At 28.2% G+C, this 22,251-nt stretch overlaps 1 protein-coding gene across 7 annotated transcripts in view; it reads right to left on the bottom strand.

The window, feature by feature from the left end:
- LOC107446399 (cell surface glycoprotein MUC18) overlaps positions 1-20,425 on the bottom strand; it is a 328,310-nt gene extending 307,885 nt beyond the window's left edge. For 4 of the 7 annotated variants that reach the window (XM_043041644.2, XM_043041641.2, XM_071184931.1 and 1 more), the window contains exon 1: positions 19,954-20,355. In XM_043041644.2, the coding sequence (XP_042897578.1) occupies positions 19,954-20,047 (94 nt within the window). In that variant the 5' untranslated portion in view covers positions 20,048-20,355. Of the gene's footprint in view, positions 1-19,953 lie in introns of all 7 variants that reach the window. The other 3 variants (XM_043041643.2, XM_043041640.2, XM_071184932.1) reach the window with 3 other exon arrangements.
- Between the last annotated feature and the right edge of the window lie 1,826 nt (positions 20,426-22,251).

Genomic DNA, 22,251 nt, shown 5'->3' with positions numbered 1-22,251 from the left:
ATATGTATATATATATATATATATAATGTATATATTGAGAGAGATGAAACTATAATTCAAATTGAAATAACGTAAAATTTATTTTGTAAAATATTAAGTGTGGACATTACTTTATTACATTATTATGGTGAAATATTGTTACGATAAAAATTGTGAAAATAATGCTTTTCGACATCTGCTTTCAGTAAAATAATTGCAAAAAAAACATATGATTAAGTCAGTTGAAATGAAAGAACACGTGCATATTCATCCACCGCATAAATGCAGAAGGCAAATTTATTCGTAAGAAAGAAGCTAAAAAATTACATTTTGTACTATTTTGTACTATAATTGTATCTTGTACTATTTTTGTAAAATATGAATAAAAAAGATTGTTCATCAGTTTTCTCTTACAGTACAATAGCGAAATATGTTTTTCAGAAATAAAAATTGTGTATAGTATTATTTTCTTGAAAGTACTTTAAAAGTTGAAGTTCTTTTTCATTAAATATTAAAAATAAATGTAGGTTAGTAATCTATTTTTCATAGCGTGCAGTAAATAATAATTAACATTTAAACCAAAACTATGTTAAAACTGTTATAAATTTTAAGTTTGTGAGTGATTTACATATTTTTATTAACTATGTATTAAGCATATATGATGTTATGTTTAATCTAAATTGTTATGGCTAATACTCTTGTAATTTTTTTATTACTTTAAAGGAATAATAGCTGTTAAATTTAAAAAGTTTTATAATCTTCCTTATGGCAATACAGCAGTCGCATGTTATCAATACCTCGGGGGGTACTGATCCAGGAGTTCCCTTGTCTTCTGGATTGGTTCAAAATAGTTGAGCATGGGTAGGCGTAAACCTAAAACTGGGTCTGCTGTTCAACGACGGATATCAAAGAAATAGTCGCATGTTCTAAAATATGTTTTTTAGAAAAACGTTCAAAAATATTTGTATAATATAGTTGTTTGAAGTTTTTTATATTTTTTTCCCATCAAGCAAAAAAAATTTTTTATTTGGTATCAATCTTTGAGAATATTCGATAAAAACGATTTTTATATGCAAAGAAATATAAAATGAATTTGAAAATAGAATGAATTCGGGAATATGTTAAAAATATTATAAATTTAATGTCGACGAGCGAGTTTTGTCTCTGAGATTCTTTAAATATTTTTACCATCTATGTTTTATGTATATGTTGTGGCGAAAAATATTTGCTATATAGCACGCCTAAGTAACGCCTTATGAAATCTGCTTACACGAAGATAATCACTTGGATATCTAGGGTGATGTCAGTCCGAACGATAGAACGCGTGCATATTTGATCATAAAATCTGTGTAAGGGACATCCCTAATTGAGGCGAACAAGTAAAAGCAAAACATCTGATTATTTTTAAACAAGGTCCTACATGATGCACAATTCTTTAGATCCATCCGTTGTTGAATCACATTAAAAACCGACACGTTCTTCTTAGCATGCGAAACAATAATTTACCCGGGTAATCGGGGCTACTCTAAGCTTCACGTGATATCACGAAATCGCACATTTTGCCCCAGCTTTTGTATCCATTACCTTCGTCACGCTAGAAGAAAACGCAACGTTTGGCACGTGATGTCCCGCGGAAATGCAAAGTAGGTATGGAATATCTTGGATTGAAATGCAATATGCCGTGGAATGCTTCCCTAAAGAAAACGTTGGAATTTGGCAGAAATCTTCATGTTCGAAAGAAAAGAAGGAATGTGTTTATTCTTTATTTGAAAGTAACTAAATGAAGATTTTGTGACTTTTTTTTATAACAATCTGAAGTTATTTAGAAACTATTTTAAACTGGCATGTATCTTAAGACGTGTATCTAACTGACACGTATCTTTATATCTTGACATCATCTAAAAAATATTTTTGTTTTATAAATAATTTATTATAGATTGCCAATCTACCAGTGAATCATTTCACTTAATAGCAAAAATTTGATTTTAATGAAATAATAGTTTTACTGTTGTTATATAACGGAATTTATGTACCTTTAAATACTGTTACTATTTTCCTTGTTTATGGAAGGAAATTAATTTTTAATTCACGTATTCCTGATACTAAATTTCATAAAATTAATTATATATTCTATGTGCGAGGAGAAATAAAATCAGAAATTATGTATCTAAGCAAGAAGTTGTCAATGTTTTGTTATTTCCAGATCAGAAAAAGATAGTAAATTTGAATAAAAATTAGCATCTGAAATCAGGTTGAAGAGAAATACAATTATTTTAAATACGGTGGGTATTAAATTGAAATTATTATCGCATTCTTTTAGTGATAATTATTTTACATACAACTCACAATATCTTGATTTAAGTCCTGCTTAAATGTTTCTAAAAAGAAGATAAAAAATAGTTTCAAAACGAAAGCCTTCTTGAGTATTTTTTCCATTGCCATCAAATCAAATCCTATATATTTTTGCACTATTTTTTTTCCTAGATATATTTTTTAAAATTTTTCAATTAATTTTTTCACTATATTTTTCTGATAACTTTAATTAAATGACATTAATTAGTTATTTTTACTAAAAAATTCAATACTAACATTAAAGATTATCTACTAATGGTACTTTGGTTGCAGACACACAATGAATAAAGAAAAAAACGCTTTGCAATTTCAAATTGCAGGTTTTCCTGTGAAGAAAGAAAAATAAATGGTTTTGGTATTTAATGGAAAAGCTGTGCGCACGAGAGAAATTTCACTGTGATATTATCCCACGGGATCAAAGTTTTGGATAATTAAAAGAAACTATTTTATTAATTATAATTTATTTAATAAGATTTTTTTTGAAAATAATATTTAAAGCTATTTTAACTTTAAGTTCAATCCTTCATAAAAAGTTAAGTATTTAACTTAGAGTATTAAGAAAAATACGTTAACAATAAATCATTGCATAATCTAAAATAAGAATGGTCGATTCGAAATGTTTTCCTGTGTTAAAAATGGGCTGGAAAATGTAAATTAAGTGAAATAATTAACTTAAGTGAAATACTTAACATAAGTTAAGTTTTTAAATCTATAAGAGTGCCGTCATTTCAAAACAAAAAAAAATTACTTTTGATTTGATTAAAATGTTCAACTAGAAAAATTAACCAATTGTATTTTCTTAAATCAAATAAATTTTAGAAATAACACATTGGTTTAAAAACCCTTTTATTGATTAATAAATTGCTTTAATTAGCAAATAAAACTAGAAACGTTTTTATATAAATAATACAGGTATGTAAGTATCATTGAATGTTTTAAGAAAGAAAAATGTTAATAATTGCAATAGAATTTACAATAAGCAACCTGAATTATCAGTTAATTAATAGTAATTAAAGCTTTTTTAACCGGTGAGATTTAGTTTGTCTAGTTTGGAAAGGCCAAATACAATTTTTGTGATAAAGCTATGCATGATTAAATCGAAATGAAAAGGAATTTAACCATCTAAAGAATCAAAAAAATTAGAAGGAAATAATAAATGCTGTTTTATTAATCTCTTTAATAACGTAATTAATAAAAATGAATTAACAAAACCTATTATTTTGGAACTAAAGGAATATCACATAATAAATTAAATAAGTGTGTAAACTTACTGTAACACATTGTAACTCTAAAATGTAACAAGGGGAAATATTTTATTCGGTAATGTGATCGCATGAGCTTAGCATTATGCACTTGAACTTAATCGGGCAGAAAACTCTCCTTTACCTGATCTATGACCATTTATCGAATATCACTTTTCTAAGGATACTGCAGATCAGATTAAAGCTGCTGTTTAATCACTGATCTTAAGGATATTAATTTCTTGGTAAGAATATTAATTTTACGTTTAAGGGAAATTTAATTCAATAAGTTTTAGGATAGTTTAACAAATTTAATATGAGAATTTCAGGAATTAGTTTAAGAAAAGAGATCCCCTTACCTATACTAGCTTAAAAAGCTGTTTATTGTACAAAAAAATAATGGAAAAATAATAATAAAACAGAACTCTTTAATAATTTTTATTCCAATAACCAGGTTATTTCATATTAATGCCGACCGGTCTGTGTAGAGGGCAGGGAACTGTCCTTGCATCAGAAAGGTCCTGGGTACGAATCCCGCGCAAGGCATGGATGTTTCTTTCTCTCACTGTGTGTTCTATGTCCTTTCTCCTTTGTGTGTGAATGTGACCCGCCCTATAAACGGTTTGTGGTTGTGTGAATGGCATGACAGAAGTCAAATTCCTGGCCATAGATGGCGCCACTGAAAAACAGGAACAATCGCACCCCCACTGCCTAAACAGGCTTACGACAAAAAAAATCTTATATTAATACGCAAATTAATAATGCGAAGTTATGCCTAATTATTCAAACAGAATGAAATCCTTCGAAATCAGAACGAAATAATATTTTTTCTGAACAAAAATGACTGTTTTTGACATATTTATATTTTTGACCCCCAAACTAAGGAAGGTAGCAGCAATCTGGAAAAAATGGATACAGTAAGATAGTGATTGATATTAATTTTCGTAATGATGATTCCAATTTTCCTCTTATATCTGAAAAAAATTTAAGAGACTAGAAAATTCTTTGAACAAAAATTTAAACACGCTTATTCAAAGATAAATTTGAATATCTTAAGAAAAGTTCTTAATCAATAATGGATGAGGTAAAATATACGTATGATGTTTAATAAACCATATTACAATTGAAACATAAAATATGTGAAAGCCCTTACCCGTAAAATATTTCATATACAACATGATTCCATCAAGTAAAGTATGAGCTAAATATTTTATTCATTCATATTATTATAAGTATTCATTTAATATTTTAGTTTCTTTTTACTTAATTTTATAATGTTTCAAAGTTTTTTGAAAGGTAAGACAAACTATTTAAATAATTTAAATTGAAATTGCTGGTTTGGAGCAAATTTTGCATTTTGATATTTTAAATTGCGCAGACTAAAATGTCTAAACTTTACTATTTAGAATAATGTCAGCCGTTATAAATAAATGAATAAAAATTAATTTTTTTTTAAAAACTCTGCTTTGCTTGAAATTAGTTTTAACTAAACAAATTCCTCAGTTTTTATTCAGAAATTTTAGATTGTCTTAAATAGTCAAGGAGATAAGGGGAATTATGCTATGTAAATCATGTAAATGATCTAAAATTTTGTAGGGTTTCCCATCTGATCAAGTGGATCCATAATTTCCTATTGCGACTACCCTTCCATGTAATTCGAAGGTAAAGAATCCAAATCCATGAAAAATCCGAGAATGAACTTTATATCAATTTATATCAAAAATTGTGGTCTCTAATTAATTTCCACATTTAAAATCAATCTCTCTATCTCTCACGCATTAGTAAGTTAAAATCTCATCATTGAATTAAAAGTAATTAATGTATTATTTTCTTCATTTTTCAAACTGCACACATTTAAAAAAAACATATCAATGAATAGTAAAATAAAATCATGATTTTTATTATTAAAACTACTACTCAAGATTGATATTTATAGTATATTAAACTGAAGCAAATTTGTCAACACATAAAATAAAATATAATTTTTAAAATGACTGGAATTTCAAATGAACGATTGTCTAATATTATGAGTAAGTTCTTTAAATTTAATAAATTTTTAAAAGTACATATGAAATTTAGGGTATACAAATATTTCATTTTGAATTATAAAATTTTAACTGACAAACCGTGAATTTTGAAAGGAATCTCACACAAATTTTGAAAGAAATCTCACACAAATTTTGAAGGAAATCTCACACAAATTTTGAAAGAAATCTCACACAAATTTTGAAAGAAATCTCACACAAATTTTTAAAGAAATCTCACACAAATTTTTAAAGAAATCTCGCACAAATTAGTTTATGGGTAATACAATTTAACCAAAGTCATATCTCTAAAAAGTTAGTACTTTTACAATTGCTTATTAGTTCGTGAAAATCCGATCATTAGATTAAATGCTAGATGCAATTTTTTTTTAAATTTTTTTTTACGCAATGAACTTAAGGAAAAATCCGTGAAATATTTTATGAGTTTAAAAACTTTCATAAACTAACTACACATAGTATGAATAGCCTACGAATTCTTTAGAAATAGTGGTGGATGAAAATCTACTAAATTGAATTTATTAAACCAAGAATCACCTTAATAAACTACCACATGGAAATATTTATTCGCTGTCCGGATCAAGTTGGCATCCCTGTGTATATAAATAAAACTATTTTTGTGTGATCTATATTGCATTAATATCTTCAAACCATTTAAGTGACGATAATAATATTAAAAAATTTTAAATTTTACTCGAATTATGTGTTTCTGATAGTCAACCCCAATAGCTCAAGTGCGGAAAGGACGGTTGAATAGCACCCCAAATTATAACAAAGCGTAAATTTATATTGAAATAAAAACATGAAATTGAATACTTGCTACAATTAACTATGACATTATTTTTTTTCAATTTTTAACAATTATTTCTAAAATAATATTTACAAACAGACGCAACTAAAGCTGTTATAGTAAAAAAAAAATCAAATATTTTGTTTTAGATGAGCACTTTATTTTCAATAAGAAAAACAATTGCAATATTTGTTTTTAATCTTCTATTACCGAAACTATTAATTATTTCTCTACGCCATCAATTGAGTTGAGGAAAATTTGCTGGAAAAATGCTTTTTTCATTTTCATAATTCACATAATAGTCTTCATAAAAATATTTGGGTTACTAATTTTCATTTCCGTCTAAGTTAAACTATGTTTCACGCTGTTATGCAATTATTAGAGATCTCAGACTCATGTTTAGGTTCAGTTTTTTGCTTTGATATTAAATTAATAGCTAAAATATGCCAGAAAATATGACATGCAGTAGATTATGAGCAATTTGTCTATTTTTTTCGACATACCACTGATTTATATTAAGTTTTATGCGTGTTATTTGAGAATTGCTAGTCAGTTTATATAGAAATAATATTCCAGTAATACATCATAAATATCTACACACATATCTACACACACACACACACACACACATATATATATATATAAAATTCGCTGGTCAAAATATCCACGCTTGTCCACGCAAAATAATCTTTGATTTTATGTATTATTTTTTTTTATTTAATACTAGTAAAAAAATTTTTTTTGTGAGGCATTCAAGCTTTCACACCGTTTTAAAAAATTCAATTTTATAAAGAAAAATGCAAAATATTAGCGAAATCAGTCAAATAGTTCTTTAGAAATTGAGTTTAACGAAATCGTAGTATTGAAATTTGATTTTTCAGGATCTATTCAAACGATTTAATATTCAAAGCTCAGCCCCGTGCCGCCCCCTAGAGGGGGCATCCGGGGTGAAAATTTATTGATCAACAAAAGAATACAAAACAATTTCCAGTTTGAAAACAAAAGAAGATGAGAATTTACAATGATAAACATGAATAATAAAACAAAATAAATGAATAATAAATAAATATAATAATATTTAATGTTTATCCTAAATTTTAGTTGACATCCTATGATTTTAGTTGACAATGACTTGCATGCCTTAGATTTGAATGGAAACGAATTTGATACAGCATTACATGATTTCTTAAGTATCTTTGAATATTATTAACAACAATCTGAAAAAGAATACAGTATATAACATTGGATCCAAGAGGGTAAAGAGGTAAGTGAAAGATTGTAAACATTAAAAACATTGGATCAAAAGGTAAATTAGACAAGCAAAAGCAATTTAAACGTGATAAAACATTGAAAACATTGATATTGAACCAACAGGCTTCCAGAATATTAAAATATAAAAATATCATTGAACCAAAAGGGTTACAAAGTTAAAAACAAATAAATACCAATGAAGTGAAATGAGTAGAATTAAAAGAAAGCATTAAAAGCATTTAGCTGTTTGTGGCAGGGCAGGTGGTCGCTATGCAACCCCGAGAGATGTTAATTTGGTGCAAGGATCTAAATTTGATTCATATGAAGAGGGTATATGAGATCGTCTGGTGTCATTATATCTACCAGGGTATGTTTAATAATCTCAGTGATAGCATATTTTTGTGCATTATATCGGAACCAAAGAGGCAAGTCGTTCATATTACGAAAGAGATTTCCTCGGAGTGTCCGGAATTTGTCACATTCGGCGATTAGGTGTTTAAGAGATTGATATTTTCCACAGTATTTACAGCTGGCTGTAGCTTGGAATAGCCTAGCTTGATGCTCGCCGAAAACTCCGTGACCCGTGAGAAATTGATTAAGAAAGAAATCGCTGGAGAGTCTATTCTCCTTGACCATTGGGTAGAAGATATAGGTATGTCTCCCATTTGTTGTGGTTGACCACCTGTCCTGCCAAATTGCGTTGCTTACCTGCCTCAGTCTGTAATTGATTTGTGGTTTTGAAAGAGGATACGCCAAGAAGAGTGCCTTGGGTTTTCTAGCGACTGCAGCGAGGATTTAGAATCGAGAATAAATTAAATGCATTAATATTTTCAGCGTTTGCCCATGTGATTGCAAGTTTGATGGCAGTGAGTTCGGCGGGGTATACACTTGCATTGTTATTAAGTCTAGCACAGTGTTGATAAATGGTGTTGTTATTAAGCTTCACCAAGAAACCACAGCCCACTCTCCTTTGCTTTATCCTCGGTCAACCCTGCATCCGAATTTGTTATTTGTCTTCTACTGCCGTCAGTATAGATTTCATAACTCACTCCCCTCGGTGAGCTGTAGCCCCTTTCTATCATCTTGAGATCCAAGGGATTATGGTGTACTGGGGTATCTATCGGTAAGGCATCTAGTTCTCTGATTTGGAAATCGCTATCGAAAATGATTTGCTTATCTCGCGTCCACCGATGTTTCTTTATAGTACAAGTCTGTCTAATTTTTAGGTCTATGGGGGGAATACCAGCAAGAATTTGGAGAGCCTCTGTGCTGGTGGTGGAGTAGCATTTGGTGATATTTAGAAGGGGGATGCGCTATATGGAGTTCAACTTCTTATTAATTTTCACGTTATTTTTATACCATACAGAGGCTCTTTTTTCTCAATAGCTCGGAGATAAATTTGCTTAAGAATGTTTGGGGACAAGCCCTAGGTGGCTCTACTGAACTGTTTCAGTTTGGTGTAAAAGATGTCGACATCGGACTTTAACTGCTCGAGATGTGGCAACCAGCTCAACCGAGGGTCAAAAATCACGCCAAGATATTTAAGTGTTTTTACTGGTTTAATATTGGCAGTAGTTGTGCCAGCCATTTTGATACGCGGTTGCCTTCTAAGACATTTGGCGTCTTTAAGAAATGTGATCAATTTTGTCTTATCAGGTGCGAAAACAAGGCTGTGTTCCCTGGCCCAGTCCGTAAGAGACTGTATAATATCTGTGCCTATTTTGTCGATTCTATAGAGTATTGAATGCTTCATCAGTAAAAAGACGCCATCGGCGAAAGCAAACAAACTGCAATCATAATAGTTCAAATTGACGATCAATGAATTAATGAGTATGAGCCATAAAATGGGTCCCAGGGACGAGCCCTGGGGTACCCCAACATTGGTTGGTGATTCTATAAGAACATCATTTCGATTAAAACAAACATATCTATTGTTTAAAAAATCAAAAACCACAGCCAGCACCGAGTCGCCCAAACCCAAACTATTTAATTCCTGCTTAAGCAGCCTCCAACTGGCAGAGCCGAAAGCATTTTTAATGTCCATGGCGACGCCCACTGTATGTTTACCTTCGTGTTTAGCAGCTGTGACATAGTCCACAACAAATTTAAGCGCGTCATCCGCTCCCCTGCCTCTCCTGAAGCCAAATTGATTTTCATGTAAGATATTATTGTTTTCTAAAAAATAGATTAATCTCTCAGCAATCAACTTATCCAAAATTTTACCCCAGGTAGAGAGCAGAGAGATTGGACGATAGCTCTGCGGTAATTGAGGATTTTTGCCATGCTTAGGAATCAGGCAGACAGAGGCTTTTTTCCAAGCATCTGGAAAGGAACCCAATTGAAGACATTTGTTCAATACCGATCTGAACCAGTGTTTATTACAGTAATATTTCAAACGATTTAATTCAAATTTTGTATTTTTCATAATAAAATTACATTATTAAGAACGGTATAAACATTTCTATGCCTTACAATTCACAGTTTTTTTCGGCAATAAAATAAAAAAAATACAAGTATTTTTTGCATGGAATTATCTTTGCATAAACGAATATGATTTATAATTGTAAGCAGGGAATCCTTAATCCCCTTAGAAAATTCTTGAGATATGGCAAAATTCGCAAAAGGTATTAACATTAAGGGGTCCAAACAATAGACCACTATCCTCACCATATTATTAGGGCTATATTTCTTAGATTGTATCTATGCCTTATATTTTGAAGAGCTGAAATTTAAAGCCGTTAAATAAAAAAAAAATGTTTATTCAAAGAAATTGCATTCTTTGGTCTGATTTTTGAACCCGAAATATCGTCTGTACTAATTAATTAGCATATTTAAGTTCACCTCATCAAGCGATTAACATTGAGTACGCGAGGATCCAATCATAAGATAAAAAATTATTCTAGGTGAATCATCTTTTAAAACAGAATCCCTTTAGTTTCATTATTATAAAATAATTTTATTTTCTAAGCATTCTGCACAGGGAATAAATTGTTACACTACAGTTACAAAGATTAAACAAAAGGAATTTTATATAAGTAAGAAAAACAAGAAGGTATAAGATGCGTGGTAAAAGATTCGATGAGAAATATATAAGCTAGAGTTAGTAATTATATTTGGATAAATATTGATAAATACGATTGCGTAAGAATAAATGATTTGTTAACTTTAATATTCATGGGTTAAGTAAAATAAATAATAATGCTCTATTGTATTTTAAATAATGATTATAGACATGAATAACGTAGTAAATATTCTACTATAACTATAATCGGTTGGTTTACTTAGTTTTTCTGCATTATATAGAAATTCGTTCGCTTATTTATTGTTAAAATATTCACGAAAAACTCAAATGGGGAAAATATCTAAAGCATTTTAAAATCTGCATGAAAAAATTCTAAAGTTGCATTAAGAGAATTTCAGGAAGATAGCAAATGATAAAAATAAAGTAAATATTTAAAATAATGCTGAAGTAAGCAGGCAGACAGAGAAATGATTGTGAGAAAATAAATATACATCGCCTTGTTAATATTTTAAAATTTGTTTTTCAAGCTGTGTTTAAACTACAAGCTAAGAGTTAAAAAGGCACAGTTAAAAAATATAACAATTGTCATACATTTTCAAAAAATTAATATTTAATACTCTATTTTCTCCGTTCTGACAATATATTTCTTTCGTGTTTTATTTAATTTTTTTCGTATTTTAGATCAGCTTAACATTTTTAAAGTTTAAACGCAATTTAATTTGCATGTACATTGAAGAACAACACAGGAAGCCGTTAATATGCACTCTAGCCGATTATCTAGGGTAGTCCGTTAAAGTGCGAAAACAATAATTTTTTACGATTTCTCTAAGTAATATACGCATTTACGTTTTCTGTAACAGAATATCTTAAGAGTACGTCGCCCTCATTTTATCAATTTATTTGTTGGTTTTTTTATGTTATTTATGGACTTGATTCTTTAGATTTAAAAAAATGAGACTATGCACATTTCCTTAATTTTAATAATACTTAAGGACTGTTAATTATCTGCATTATTGATTTTAAACTGATTGATGATCGACTTTTTCAAATAATGTGTTGATTGATTGATTGTAGCAGTCTGATATTTTTGACTACAAAAAAAAAAGTTAATTAACTAATTATTAATTATTAATTTATACTATTATATATTATTATTAATTTATATTACTAATTATTAATTTATTAATTAATTATTCTAAACTTTGCTGTTGTTTCTGAAAAGATCTCATTTTCACAGTTACAATTCCTAATAGATAATAAGCATAATGTTTAGTTAGTTTTCAGACTACCTAAGTAATTTGAGAAATAGACTAATTTTTGTAATTTAGTAGATAATCTTGGTTAATTTACTCAATAGCTAAATAATTCTGTGGAATAACTGGAGAGAAAAGTATAGTCAAAACTACTATGTTATTAATTTACCATGTTTCTGGCTTTATGGGAATACATAGAGCCAGAAATTAGCACTAAATATTGTCCTACAAAAATGTTAAATTTTGTTAAATGAAGTAAGATTTGGTACTTTTATTAAGAAGACTTAGAGAAAGGAACTAAAAACATTTATTCGATTAAATTTACTTTTTAGTTTCGTATTTTTCACCAAGTGTGTGGTTATAAGACCTATAATTTTACAAACCAGAATTTCGGGTATACGGTACTAGGAACGGAAATATTTACGAATTAATTATTTAAATACCATATATTTTTGTTTATCTACCAGGTTTAGAATAGAAATGGCATTTCCATACAATACACAAATCAAACAGATTGTTTCTGTGTATAATAATTTTCAACACTTATTATATCTGTGTATAATATGAACAGCATTATCAGTGTGATATTGTCAGCAGTAACAAATTTCTACGAAGGGAGCATTTACATATTTAAAAAATTGACAATACTGTATTTAGAGAAATATTATAAAACATTATGAGATATATATAATTTACAGAAATATTTTATCACATATTAAAAAACAATGTTTTATTTTTAATTTTGCCAAACTCTTTACTATAGTACTTTGTAAAAGTTTCGAGAGTTTCATTCTCCAGAAAAAGGGGAATATTTTCCATATTCTGGTAGTTTTGACCATACATTTTCCTCTCTGAGTAGTAAGGAACGGATTTATAGTAAAAGAAATCATCATGAAGTTTTATGTGGAATCTTCAAAATTAAGCAATGTGTAATTTCTTTTTGTGGATATACTTGTAAATAACAGAAAAGTACCTAGAAAAGTACTTGTTGGGCTAGAATAAAAAATTTTGTTACATATTTGCCAGAGCACCATATTTTATCTTACCATTTTTTTGTAAGCGCTAATATGATTAACCATACATTATTCCTAACTTCAAGTAACGTGTTTATCATAATATTATAACTATTAAAGAATAGAGTTCGTTATAAAGCAAAGTAAGTTTTATATTTTTTTCAAAAGAATATCGCGTTAACAAATTCAATTAAAATTTACGTATGAGATTTAGTTTTTAGGTATTAGTGAATTTTAATGCCTATTGAGGGTCAAGATTGCTCTCTTCTTATTCAATAATTTGAAGTTATTAGCGAACAACATGTTATTCGCTTTTAAAACGGTCATATTGCGTAAAGACACAGTACTGGAGTTACATCAATTCCAAATGTTTATATAGTTCAGTGACGACAATGAAAAAAAATTGCATACCCCATTGCTTAGCAACGCTAAATCATGTCTGTAAAATCTGTCACTCTACGAAAGTCTAATACTACAAAGCATACAAGAAAGAATACTAGACATAGTTTTTATACAAAGATCTTGTCTGAAAACCCTCCAGACAATCTGATATATGCTCAGGAGTGGCCTGATGGTCAGAACAATTTACGTGTATGTCCTCTTAACTTGATCGAAATTTTGTCATACAAACGAATGAAAACGGAAAACTTTAAACTTCTTTGACCAAAAGTTAGGTTCTAATTGTTTTTTTTCTTCCTAATGATATGATTACAGTATAAAAATCTCAAATAACGATTCATTAATTATCATTATTTAAGTGAAACGAAGGCGAATTTCTGAATGTAAAATATAGTTCACTTTATTTTATTTTGTCGTAAATCAATTTTTATTCATTAATAACCTTTCGTACTCAGTTATATTTTTCTTTGTCATTAGCCCTCTTATATTTACAGACATATTTTAAATATATATTTAACCAACGTAGAAATGAAATGTTTGACGTACATTAACCAGAATGACTAGTAGAACATTTATGACCTCATACATATCTTGTCTCGTGACAGTAGAAAAATAAAGATGTATAATTAAATGTATAATTAATGCCATTAGAAAAAATACATCCATTAATAGTTAACTCCAAATCGAAGCTATCTATTTTTTTGACATATTGCGTATTGATAAAATATTTTCAAACAGATAAATATATAAATTCCAGTTTTAAGTTGTAGTTTAAAATTGATTTACATAATACGTTTTATTTTATATCAGGGGAGTAACAACCGTAATGATAATTACAGGAAAAACAATAATTATTGTCTTTCATTTAATAAAACACCTTAAATGAAATTTTTTCTGATATCTCATATTTATATGAAAAGTCTTGTTTTAATGGTAGACCTTTTTTCATTTTATTGAAATGGACATAAAATCAAATGAATGCTTTGTTTTCCTTGCATTTTCAGATTTCTGGTGCTTTTACAGCAGCAGAAATAGACTGGTTATTACTAGTTCTAAAATAAGATAGAAATGATTTATCTAAACATGAAACTAAAGCAAACATTCTTTTTTTAATGTATTTAAATAATACTTTTATCTAATAACGTATCATCTATCATTGAAACCAGCCGATGTTGCTATGAATCTTTATTTTAATAAATTTTATTGTGATATATTAATTCAGTTTTTTCAAGAGGGAATTTCTAAAATCGTGAAATAAAATTTAAGAAAATTATAATATAAAAAATAAATTCATGCACAAATAAAACATAAAGACTGAAAATGTTAACAAAAGAGTGCTAAATTTAGCAATATAACAATAGCAACTACGGAAAATGCTTGTGAAAGTAGCCTATTAGAAATAGAAATGATGACTTTCTTTAAAGTAATTTGTTTAGCTTTCTTTGGTTCTATTATGAGATGATAAAAGAACTCCCTAATTTGTGCACTTACAAGTTTTATTAGGAGAAGAAAATAAAGAACTAAGTCGTTACATAAATATAATTCGGTTGATTAAAAATTAGGATGCCTTTCAAATTACTTGATAGGAAGGGTTTTGCGATACTATTATTTTCAATGCTTTGAATTTCTATGTTTATTAATAAACAATAAAGCATTTAAAGAATTTTAATTAAAGATTTAAGAAAAGAAACACTGAATTATTATCAATGCACGTGAACTACTCTCTATGCTATCATCTCATGCAGATTATGAGTGTTCATAAATATAAAATAATAATATAGATTATTATTATCAAAACTATCAATTCACAAATCAATGTATGAGGCAAGCATACTTGAAACAAATTTTAAAGAGAAAATTCTTTAGTAACGATTGCTTCACCATTAATAACTATAAATCTTGGCGTATGACATAAGCAAGATAATTAGAGTGCGCAAAAAAAAAATAAACGGGACACTCTGAAAAGCTTTTGATCTATTGATCGGATCTTCACGTTCTAGGATTCGATAGTTTGAGAGGATGACCCCAAATATGCTTATTAATTGGTGCAGACGATATTTTAAGTTGCGAAATCAGACACAAAAATGTACTTTCTCTGAATAAACATAATTTTTTTTGACGGATTCAGATTTTTGACTCCTAAAATATAGGGGACAGTAGCAATCTGGCAAATATGGTCAATTATGTAAAATTGTTCAGTTGTAACAGTTTGATCAAGAGAGTGGTCCAAAGTTTGGACCACTTAATATCGATTTTACTTTTTGGATATTTCTCCATATTTCGATAAATTTTTGAGTGAATTGAAAAATTCTTGCTAACAATTGTAACATTTGTTTAGTCACATATGCAGTCATATATATATATATTTAGATACCATGGAAAAATAAATTTTAGTGAGTATTTATTACTTTTATTATTTTATTTAAAAATGGTAGAAACATTTTAAATTTTAAGGTTGACAATATTTAACTCTATTTTAAAGATTGTAATTTTAAATGGCAAAATACAAAAGTTGAACGAAATTGGCCAAATTGTTCCTCTGAATTTCAGGAAGTTAAGTCCGAGATTTAATTTCTCAGGAAATAGTTCAACGATTTCACTCAAAATTTTTATTTTGCCATTTGAAATTACATCCTTTAAAATGATGTGAAAAACTTACAATTCAACATTTTTCGGTTATTATTATAAAAAATAATAAAAAATATTTACTAAAAGTGATATTTTGTATAGAATTATCTTTGGATAAGCGAATTTTATAGTTATTTCTAAAAAAATTGAATTCACTTCAAAAGTTCTTGAGGTATGGCAAAATACATAAAAAATAAAATTCACATTAAGGGGTCCACACTTCGGACCACTTTCCTGAGTAAAAAATAAGAATTATAAGTTACAGATGCGGCTGCCCCTATATTTTGGGGGTCAGAAATCCGAATTCGTTCAAAAAAAAAGTATGTTTATTCAGAGAAAGTTCATTTTTGTGTCTGATTTCGTAACTTTAAATATTGGCTGCATTAGTTCAGCCGATATTTAAATAGCATATTAGTGATATATTAGTGATAATTAATAAGCATATTAGTGATCACCCCTTTGGACCATTAAGATTAAGTCCTAGAACATGAAAATCCGATGATTAGGATCAATAGTTAGGATGAATAGTGGTCCATTTTTTAATTTTTAGCACAATACACAATATTTAAATTTGATCAAGTTGTTAAGTTACATTTCTATTTAATGTCTATGAGAAGGAGGTTTATGAATGTTTCACAAAACTGTAAGATTTGATAAAAGGTAGGAAATAATAGTTATAATTAATTACAGTTAAATTATATTTAAAAACTTATTTTTATCAGCAATTGCATATAAATCATAATTTATTACCACAAATGTTATCAAGATACCAGATACTTATACTTTACGATTGTTGTTGCTCTTAATTGCAAGCAAATACTTGATTACAAATTACCGACTTGATACAAATTACCATGTATTTAATCAATAGTGAACCACATCTGCAGAGTTATTAATTTTTAAAATAATTATGTCAAAGTCACATAAATAATATTTAATATAAAAATTTAATATAATTTTCCTCTATTTCTTTCAATAGAGATAAGATATAATTTTATGATAAAATAAATGTTTTCCTATAAGAAGAGCAGATGCAAAGATAGTTTCATTTAAAAAAAATTTTCTTTTTTTCTTTTATTAGGTATTTCTTTTTCATTAGGTATTTTCAGGTCTTTTTAAATTATTTCACTCTAATATGCTGAGTGGCAACTAAATACAGCATTCTTCATTTAGAAGATCATTAAAAATAAAATTTCAATCAGAAAACAAGTATTTTACAGACAAATATATAAATATTTGTTATTAAATATAGTGTTATTACAATTATGTACTAACTATTTTCCTACGAAAAATAAATAAATAAATAATTCTTTTATCATAACCAATTAAAATAATGTAACACAATAGTGTCATTACAATTTTATAATTATCATTTTTAAAAATAAAAATTGACATTTAAATGTAACCTAACAAAATATTAAGTTATACATTATTTCATGATTGTGTATTATGATTATCGGTCATAGATAATTTTCTATAAAATTCTTAGCAGCTTTATCATAAAGAGAAAAATAGGAATTTTTGTGTCAAAATTATCTGCGGGTGGAATTGAGATCATATATCACATGCATTTGTAATTATAAATTATAATTAAGTGTGATTGTAGATCAGGGATACAATTAACTATTAATAATTATAACCATGAATTTAAACATAATAAAATATGACTATTTTATGACCCAATTACATTTGTAAAAAAGTTTCGTTTTAACGTTTTTAATTATCATTTCAAGTAATTGATAGCTTGTAATCATGCATAAAATTATCCAAATTTATCTGAATCGAAAATGAATAATTCCAATAAAGCAATATCATTAATTATTTGCAATGTTGCACCGTAGTTTAAAGTAGATTTATAAGTATTAAAATTAAAAAGAAAAATAAATGAATAAAATAAAATAGAAATCATATGTGACTATAAACTTTCGATAAATTGTTTAGCACATTTTTAAGAAGTAATCTTTAGGGAATTTTAATTAAACTCATTTAATATGTGTAAAATATTTTCTTAGTTTATTTCTTTCAATAAATGCGATGCACAATGAAAAAGGATAACTTCGGTCATAAATTGATTTACTTGAAGAGGTCAAAGGTTTAACGGTATCAGAATTTTCATTGTGCATTTTCAAGATGCAATGCATGGTAATACATGATACCAACTTTTGCTGTTGGTAATACATGATATCAACAGCAAAATTACTTTAAGAAATACACCATGAAATGTATGTAACTGCGTATGATTACAGAGCCATATATCTATTACTACTTCTACAGTAACATTGAAAAAGTAGTTTTGTTAAAATCTTTTTACCATTCTCTTCCAAAATATAAAAATTAAGTTACGTTATAAGTTTTACATCTTTTCTGTTCCTTATGAATTTTAAATGATGATTATCCAAATATATATGTTTTTTTAAATAATCATGAAATTGCTTTAATGTTTAAAAAAAAAATTAAAAATTATGTAAATTTGTTATTTTTTTATAGTTTTCAATTTTAAAAAAAATTGAAGTTATAAGTAATAAGTTTTAATCAGTTAAAAACATTAATTAAATGTAAAAAAAAACATTTCTATGGATAAGTTTATCTCTGAAGAAAATATAAGTTTTTTAGCAACGTAGTCTGCATATAATATATAAGCCTATAGATCTAAAAGTTTAAACGATAATGATCTAAAAGTGATACTAAAGAGCAATACTAAAATTTTTTGTTTTTTTATAGAGTGTGTTTTAAAATTTCAATGCATTGTACTTGACCACATAGAGTTAAAACAGATAAATAACTCATATATTAATGCATAAATAATTGCTGAAATGTTTCATAAGAAGCTTATAACTGCTGCATGCAGAATTTTATTTATTCCTATTAATATCTAGAAACATTTGTAAATCATATTACTAACCTCATACTAAACGGGAAATAAACATAAACCACTTATTTATATCATGTATTAAATTAAATATGGTTAACATTTTGTTAAATACTTAAAAATCATAAAGACAATTTTATTGATTTTCAGAATTGTTAAAAAATGATTTTTATGGCAAAATAACAAGATACTGGGATATTAAAAAATAACACTATTTTTTAATATCTCTATTTATTCATTTTAAACGCATTATATATCAGTTAAAAAAGATTTTTGAATTATTTGAAGAAATTCTAACTAGAAAAGTTTGTGAATAGCATAATAGATTTATCAAAAGCCTTATTAATAAAAATTATTATTATTTTATATTATCATTGTTATAATGGAGAAAAATATATTCAGAATAAAATTTATAAGAAATATAATTAGAATTGTATTTTTAAAAATTATGTGCGTGATCGAATTATGGAAATACATAGTCTATGAATAATAAAATAAAAAATAAAGGAAATAAGATTGATATGAAATGAAACTGTCATAAAATAATTCATATGATTTTAATTGGCATGTTACCTTACCAAGAAAACTATTTTAGGTTTCGATTATTATTTCTGTTAAAAGTATGATTAAGAATACTATTATAATAAGAATAATTTATTATTAATATTATTACAACAATAAATGTAATATTATGGTAAAAACAGTACTCATATTATAAATTAATATATATTAGTGATAAAACCATTTGAGAAGGTTATATCTCAATTTATTGAATAAAAAGTATCTCCTAAATTGTACAACGTAAAGTATCGTACATTTTATTACTCTAATATACAGACATGTTATTCGTTAGATTTAAATTAAGAAGAAAGCATTCATAAATTATAAAAGCAATATATTATCTAATATTATATGGTTAGATGAGAAACTTACTGGTTAAAAAAATAAATCTTTAACACGATAAACTGCGTTTAAAAAAGCAAAAACCTTTTCAGTAAATAATTCAAATAAATTTTAAAGAATCTGGTAAATGAAATTCCAGAACGAATTTCAACGATTTACCTATTATATATTTATTTTGCCCCTTTAAACATTACGTATTGTCTCTACTTACCTATCACAGGTTTGAAGTTAAAAAGATACATCCACAAAACTTGCGCAAAAATAATCCATAATTTAAAATCCCAGCACAATTGTAATCCGTTCATTTTAACACTCCAATGAATTCACACATCTGATTAAATTATCCGGGAATAAAATGCAGATACATCTCTTTCGAGCACCCTCACTCAAACAATCCGACAAAGATTCGAACATGGAAAATCCGGATTTTTATCCCTGACTGTATCAGAGCACCCACTCTTAATAATCTCATCAAAATGCATGGAGGAAATTGAATGTCGTCTGAAAAAAAGCAATAAGTGGGATAAGATCAGTGTTTTTGTTCTCAGCTATCCGGGAAAAGTCCGGTTGTCTGTTCAATCCAGCTCGGAGTTCTCCTGGCTACTGTTAAAGCAAAGACAGGGAATATTTTGCTGTGATCGAACGAGGATTGTTCCACTGAGGCCTGAGGGGTGCCATCTAGTGTCCGGGAGCAGATGTATTGGAATTTAATATCTCCGGATTGTCCGGTAGCTGGACATTTTTCTGTTATGAATAATAGATGTAGCGTTGCACAAAAGCCTTGTTTCAATTTCGAAAAAATATTGGCTCCATAGAGTATTTATTTTGTTACAAAGTAAATATGATTTGAAATGTCTTGTTCTAAGGCAGACAGCAGTTGTTTGAATTTTTCATACAATGGAATGTTATGAAAAATTATTTTTTAAGAGAAAATAAAGACTGTAAATATAGAGATATTGTTAAAGTACTTCGATAAACTCTATCTATTAAATTTTAGTTTTCTTTTCTTTAATTTTTTTTAATCTTAATGTCATCGTCTTTAAATAGAAGATTCACGAAGTTCATGCGCAACTATCAAGGCCTTACATCATAACCTTGTTTATTTGAAAGACAACAAATTCCTAGTTTATGCAATTGTTGCTTTTATTTTCTATGTAACTTGAGTTTTATAGGTACTAGGTTCGAGTACTGGATGTAACTTTCTTTGTAGCTTGAGTTTTATAGGTTCGAGTTCAAGGATAGTAGTTACGAGTAATGGCATGTCGATATTTTCTTAAATTCAATTGATTGATTTTAGGTATGTTATAAACTACATTCCAGTAGGTACAGTAGGTACATTATTCCCGTCACACTGGAGCTGCAAAATGGGCCATTGGCGACAGTCTGCGAAACTTTTCAGTAAATAATTCAAANGAGTTTTATAGGTACTAGGTTCGAGTACTGGATGTAACTTTCTTTGTAACTTGAGTTTTATAGGTATTAGGTTCGAGTACTGGATGTAACTTTCTTTGTAACTTGAGTTTTATAGGTATTAGGTTCGAGTTCAAGGATAGTACTTACGAGTAATGGCATGTCGATATTTTCTTAAATTCAATTGATTGACTTAAGGTATGTTATAAACTACATTCCAGTAGGTACAGTAGGTACATTATTCACGTCACACTGGAGCTGCAAAATGGGCCATTGGCGACAGTCTGCGAAACATCCACGAGGATGATCCGAAGACATGCCATCGCAATTTTGATCCGCTGCACAGGGGATGGCTCCCCTTCTTTGGTAGCCAAGCAACCTGAGCGAGAAGTCGAGCACTTTACAGTAGAACAGTTTAGCGAGGACTAATACGAGGACTCTCGGTCCCTACGCAGGCAGATCAAAGTGGTCACCCACCAGCCTACTGACCACAGCCTTGACTTCGGTGTTTTACTGGGAACCGTGTCCTTACGATCAGTTCACTGTGGGGCAATTACATTCCATTATGACCCTTGAATACTTAATGCTCACTAAAAAGCTTAAATTGCTATTTACTGAATTCCCATTTGGAAAACGGGCAGGTATTTTTTTCCTTTTTGCTCCAGGTACCTAACCTGCTTTTATGAAATGTGCTATATGATACTGAAAGGTTAGATGGAAATACTTGTCTGGGACTTATTGTGAAATTTTTTTAAAATCTTTTTCTTCAATTGCGTTGTTTCAATAAATTGTTTTGCTTGATAATATGATTACTACGATTTAATTGAAAGTGTAAACATAAATTAGTATATTAATTGGTACTTAAATTTTATTTAAAAGCAATGTAATTGGTAAAATGAAAAAAAAAACATGAGTAAAGTACAAATGAAATACGGAAATGGACATACTATAGTTTCGGTTGTCTAAATAAGAGCCTTCCACAGAATCTGCACAACAAATAACACTGAAGAATGTTCTTGTTTAGATAACCGAAACTACAGTATGTCCATTCCTGTACTTTATTTGTCCTCGATTCCCGTTTTTTTTTTCATTTTAATCT

This window comes from Parasteatoda tepidariorum, chromosome 9 (genome assembly GCF_043381705.1).
Source record: "Parasteatoda tepidariorum isolate YZ-2023 chromosome 9, CAS_Ptep_4.0, whole genome shotgun sequence".
NCBI lineage: Eukaryota > Metazoa > Arthropoda > Arachnida > Araneae > Theridiidae > Parasteatoda > Parasteatoda tepidariorum.
Note: the sequence above shows the minus strand (reverse complement) of the source record. Positions and strands in the feature narration are given on the sequence as shown.